This window comes from Microtus ochrogaster, linkage group LG3 (genome assembly GCF_000317375.1).
Source record: "Microtus ochrogaster isolate Prairie Vole_2 linkage group LG3, MicOch1.0, whole genome shotgun sequence".
NCBI lineage: Eukaryota > Metazoa > Chordata > Mammalia > Rodentia > Cricetidae > Microtus > Microtus ochrogaster.
Window position 1 is genome coordinate 46,417,845 of NC_022029.1, and position 6,080 is coordinate 46,423,924.

The 6,080-nt window shown below is 44.1% G+C and overlaps 1 protein-coding gene across 9 annotated transcripts in view; it reads left to right on the forward strand.

Moving 5' to 3' along the window:
* Dtnb (dystrobrevin beta) overlaps positions 1 to 6,080 on the forward strand; it is a 209,021-nt gene that overhangs the window by 137,145 nt on the left and 65,796 nt on the right. For all 9 annotated transcript variants that reach the window (XM_013351397.2, XM_026785974.1, XM_026785972.1 and 6 more), the window contains exon 10: positions 5,350 to 5,427. In XM_013351397.2, the coding sequence (XP_013206851.1) occupies positions 5,350 to 5,427 (78 nt within the window). The remainder of the gene's footprint in view (positions 1 to 5,349; positions 5,428 to 6,080) is intronic.

The following is a 6,080-nucleotide window of genomic DNA, read 5'->3' on the forward strand; positions in this document are numbered from 1 at the left end:
AAAAAAAAAAAAAAACAATTAAGATGTAAGAGTTAGTTAATAAGAAGCCTGAGCTAATTGGCCAAACAGTGTTGCAACTAATATAGTTTCTGTGTGATTATTTTGGGTGTGGGTGGTTTGGAAACAAACAAGCAGTCTCTGACTATAGTCCTCTGCAAGAACAAGTGCTCTTACCCATCGAGCCATCTCTCCAGCCCCTGGTTACTCTGAATTTAAGGCTAACCTGGGCTACATGAGAGCCTATCTTAAAAAATAAACAAGACCCAGTAAATTAAAACACTGTGATCACCTCATTTTTTGGCTTGAAAATATTTAATACAGGCTGGGCATAGTGCTACACACCTAAAGTCCCAGCCTCAGGAGCCCCAGAAGAGAGGCTCATGAGTTTGAAGTCAACCTGGGTGACATAGAAGACTGTCTCAAACAGAAATAAACCATTCAGGGCTTATTATATGAACTTAGAATTTCTGATGTAGTGAGAGACCCTTCATGCCCTGGCCCTCACCTACCTTTTCTGTTACCCCCTTTTAAGTGCTTTTGAATCTAATCAAATATATTGAACCCAATGTGCCATGTGACCTTTCCTGCCTAGGGTGCCTTACTGATTTTCCTGCTCCTGGGGGGCTCTTTGTGCTATCACTTCACCTTGATGCTTCAGGCAGGAGCACGCTGCCATCTTCCTCTGCCACTCCCCAGTGTCTGTGTCTGCTCTTCTTGGCATGGCCATTGCACGTCTATCACCATAAATGTCTAGTTAACTGTTCCGATAAAAAATCTTATTTTTTATGAATATGTACTCAGGAAATGTGCCTCTTATCCTTTAATTAAGAAATAAAACGGCGGGGGGCTAGAGAGATGGCTCAGCGGTTAAGAGCACTGACTGCTCTTCCAGAGGTCCTGAGTTCAATTCCCAGCAACCACATGGTGGCTCACAACCACCTATAATGAGATCTGGTGCCCTCTTCTGGCCTACAGGCAGGATACTGTATAAATAAATAAATCTTAAAAAAATAAATAAATAAAAAGGCGGAGGCTGGAGATTACTGACTGATCTTCCGGAGGTCCTGAGTTCAATTCCCAGCAACCACATGGTGGCTCACAACCATCTGTAATGAGATCTGGTGCCCACTTCTGTCCTGCAGGCATACAAGGAGGCTGAACACTGTTTACACAATAAATAAATAAATCTTAAAAAAAGAAGAAGAAGAAATAAAAGGGCAGCCCCAACACTAAGGCAGAGGCAGCAGGTCTCTGAGTTTCTGTGAGTTAAGGCTAGCCTGATCTACAGAGCAAGTTCTAGGACAACCTGCTACATAGTGAGATCCTGTCTCAAAGCAAACAAACAAATGACAGCAAGGAGCTGGAGAGATGCTCAGTGTAGTGGTTAAGAGCACCAGTTCCTCTTGTAGGGGACCTGGGTTTGGTGCCAAGCACCCACATGATGCCTCACAACCATCCATAACTCTAGTTTAAAAGGATCCAACACCCTCTTCTGACCTCCTCAGGTGCCAGGTCCATTGGTGGTGCACAGACAATTATTCACATTAAAAAGAAAATAAAACAAATAGTGGGATGGTGGTGGCACATGCCTTTAATCCCAGCTCTCTCGGGAGGCAGAGACAGGTGGATCTATGAGTTCAAGGCCAGCCTGGTCTACAGGGTGAATTCCAGAATAGCCAGGGTTCTCCAAACCCTGCCTCGAAAAACCAAAAAAAGAAAAAGGAAAGAAAGAGAAATAGATAAGCACTGGGCACTGTGACCCACAACTGTAATAAATGTAGTTCAGTGATAGAGCACTTGCCTATTATACCCAGGGCCCTGGGTTCCACCCAAATTCCTAGCAAAAAGGAGCCTGGATCAGGATGAGATTGCAAGGCCTGTGCTTCATAGCAAGACTGTCTCCAAACAAACAAAAGTCAAAAAGACTCGGGCTGGGAAATGACAGTGAGTAAGAATGCTTGCTGCACAAATCTGAGACCTGAGTGTGAACTCTCAGAACCTACATAAAAAGCTGTGTTGGTGAGGACACATGCTCCTGTAACCCCAGTACTATAGGGTGCGAGCAGGAGGATCCACCTCTGGGGCTCCTGTCTGTCAGCCTAACTCTAAGTCCAGTGAGGGACCCTGTCTCAAGGGAATAAGGACAGCATGGCAGAGCAGGACATGTGTTCACACTTGTACACATGTATATACATCTACCTCTGTGTTCTTCCTTCCCCTCCCCCACAGAGAGAGAAAGAGGGAGAGGGAGAGACTCCAAACATTTTTAAAACTTCTTTAATACTAGCAAATTATCTTCATCTTCTACCTATGTCATTGATCTGCTTCTGTCTGTTCATGGGGGTGGGTATCTTATTGGCAAACAGAAAACTATTACTTTTTATGGTGTGTGTATATCTGTTTTGTCTGTGTGTATGTCTGTAGACCACATGCATGCCTGGTGCCTGCAGAGGCCAGAAGAGGAGGTCAGATCCTCGAACTGGAGTTACAGGCAGTTGTGACCCACCTGGTGGGTGCTGGGATTGATCCCAGGTCCTCTGGAAGAGCAGCCAGGGCTCTGAACCACTGAGTCATTTCTCCAGCCCCCAATAGGTATTTTCTAAGAATTCTTTTGGCTTCTTCAATGGCCTGCAGCTCTGACAGTGACCTCATTCTAAGGACCATCCTGAGCCTTGGAAGTGCCGATTTCATTGGTCAGTAAAGCACGTGGTCTCTTTAGTACATGGTAGATGTCTAGAAAGGATGTGGTCTTGTGGGCAGGGTATGAGAATTTCTAGAATGTGATGTAACCGTGAGTCTCTGGCTTTGCATGTTAGAGAAGAGGTTTCTTTGTGTATGAAAAGTTAATAAGTAGTTGGCTGCCAAGAGATATGAAGACTTTTCTGGCATCAGACCAAACAAGACATGACATTTTATCACATGTACTCATGTTCGAGAAATTAATTTTTTTCTACTATATTTATTTCCTCTGAGAATGTCAAAGGAAAATGGATACAGTGGTGTCTTTAATATTGAAGTAAAGCAGGTAACTACATTGGTTCTGAAAGCAACATGAAATGTCATCATTTTGGAAGTGGGTCACTAGTAATAATCCACTGAGAAGCCAAGCCTGCTCTGTCCCTGACCGGCACGTGTCTGGTGCCCCCAGAGTGTGAACAGCTGCTCCTCTGACTTGGTTGCTCCATAGGAATTAGCTCCTTGTTTCACAGAGGACAATTGATTTAAAGGACCCAGAGGCCAAAGTATAAATTTAGAACTAAAAGTAAGCTAATCTATCCATTCTCTCCCATCGTTAGTGAGCCTAAAGCAATTGATTAATTGATTATAACTCAGTGCAGCCATTAGCATTAACAGGCTTGAAGGTTTAGATGTTCGTCTGGAGACAGGAAGGCAGACGAATAGCTTAGAATTGAAGTCTAGCCTGGGAAGGCACGTTATCAGGCCAAGTCCAAGCCAAGCACTGTGACTCGGGCCCTTTATTGGTAGGGTGAAGCAGGAGGCTAACCTGGACTATCTCCTGAGATCCTGCCTACACAAACAAACAAACAAACAAAAAATGCAGAGGCCTGACTCTGCCCCAGATCTACTTCTTGCATCCCCTTTTCCATTTTGAATTTCCCCCATTAAATTAATTATTTTTTAAAGGTTCCTTACTCAGAAATGGAATTAGTTTAAGGAAGGTGTGGATGTGCATGGGTAGGTGGAGAGAGAAATCTCCCTTTTCCTCTGAGCCCTCTGGCTCTCCCTGAGCTAACTCCCCAGAAACTTTGCATGAATGTACTGTGTGCAACCTGCAATTCAGTAAAGTAGCAGCGCTGTCACAGTCACCAGAGCTGTGTTAATGTAGCTTCTTCAAACCATTATGTGCAAGCTACTCTCTCAGAGCCAAGGAGGACCCAGCAACTAAATGAATATTTCTTCCTGGAGCTTGAATAAATTTATCAGTAGCTATACCACTGAAGACAGTGACACCCCTCTTCCCAACAGCCACTAACTGCCACAGTGGTATCTCAAAAAGTGGTATCATGAACCTGAGCCCCTCTCCCATGCACGAGAAAATGCTGACAGGTCTCCTTCTGTGCAGGTCTTGTTCAGGAGACCGCAGCTGCAATGAGCTTGTGAGTGAACCAGCCATTTCATACCCAAAAGACAGGTCCACAGCACTCTTCCCCGTCCACTGGCTCTCTCTTTTGCAATGTTCCTGGAGCCATGGGTGGAGTAATACAGATGCCAGTTCAAGAGCCAGCTCTCAGCAGTTACCCACTCTCAGTACTTTGAGGTGGGAGTTTTTCCATTAATTGCTGGCCATTGCCAAAAGAAGCTTCTCTGACAAAGCTGAGGGAAGCATTGCTCTTTAGGTATAGGTGTATTTAGAAGGCAGCTCACAGTATGTCCATTTATCAAAGCAACAGTAATAGGTGCTCCACATGACCTATGATCTCCCTAGCCATGGGCTCTTCACCAGGACATAATACCAGGCATGAGCAGAATATTACTTTTTATTTAGTATTTTGATAACACACTTGTGAATTGAATGTAGCCGAACAATGAGCTGTAACTTACTGAATCTCAGAGAAAGTAGCATGCGGACACTGTGACCTGTGTTTAATCTAGACATGAATACTAGGTGGCTCATAAATACCCTATGTCCACACCCATACTACACACATAGACACACACAGGTAATTTTTTTAAAGACAGAGAAAAAAACAGATTAAAATTAATTAAGAGTAAGTGGCATGGACTGACTTGGTGGCATATGCCAGCCACTCAGCCTGCCAAGGTAGAAGGATTTCCATTTTGAGGCCAGCCTGAGCTCCATGATGAGACTCTATCTCATAAAAATAAACAAAAAAACTAAAACCAAGTCAGAATGGGATGACAGCTGATAGGGCACTTGCCTAGGATACTCAAGGCACGGGTTCAATTCCCAGGGTGCCACCCCTGCCAAAAGAATGAGCTAATAAGCAAGCGAAAGGATTGCTATTCTCTTGTATGAAAACTGTGAGGCTGGAGCAAGCAGTTCCGCTTGAATAGGCCTTATCCCTGTATGTGTTGGGAGGTGAGGTAGTCTGCTCACTTTGGCCCAGGCTGGCCTGAAATCCCAGGATATGCCAATACACCCTTCTCCAAAGTAACGTCTTCATAATCTGTTGCCTCCCTGGTTTGCTCTGGCACTTGGCCTTTGAGTGGGAGCCCATCTTGTTGATTTATGTAAGCCTTAAGAATCTGTCTGAGCCCACAGCCATCGCCCCGCGTGTGTTAAGGACCATAGCCAGTCCTTTGCTGCATTCCTCTTCTGTTTCCTCCAGGCCTGGTAACTACTAACGTAAATATCTTTTCTTTCAGTCCTCCTCGTCCTCTGACGAATATGAACGACACCGTGGTTAGCCACATGTCCTCTGGAGTGCCCACTCCCACCAAGAGGTAGGTATGTCTTGTAACTTGTAACTGGAGACAGACTTCTGTCCCTGATGCCACTGCCCTCTCAGAAACAAGGCTTGGGCAGTGTCCCACTGGGCAGGAAGGCTGGCGCTCTTAACCCCACTTACAGTCAGTCTCTTAATATCATTTTCTGTTCTTATCCTCCCCTCCTTTTCTGACTCAGCTCTGACAGGTGCACCGTGGAAATGCCCTGTGACAAGCAGCAAGCAGTGTGTTGGTGCGTTAGGCATGTTTGAGGTCTTTACTGACATTAAGCACAATTTACTAGTCATGAGTTTCAACAATTTTATATTTGATTTTGTAAATATCAAAGATCATTTCTGCATCTGATTACAGTCTATAAATTAAATTAATCTCTTATAAAATAGTCTAAATCATTCTGTGCATGGTTCATAAGCATTTAAGTTGAAAAGCCCGAGTCCTTCAGTCTCAGTTATATAAAGAATTTGCTTTAGGGTCCTTCAAGGAAAAAAACTCTATAAACTCTTTTCTCCTTTTTATTTAATTTTCTCTTGTTCAAAATTCTCATGGGCAGACTTAAAAGAACTGTATTGGATGACATACTTTGTATTTGAGTTAAGCTGTCCCATGACCAGAGCAAATACAGAAACTCCCTCACGGGCACGGCCATTAAA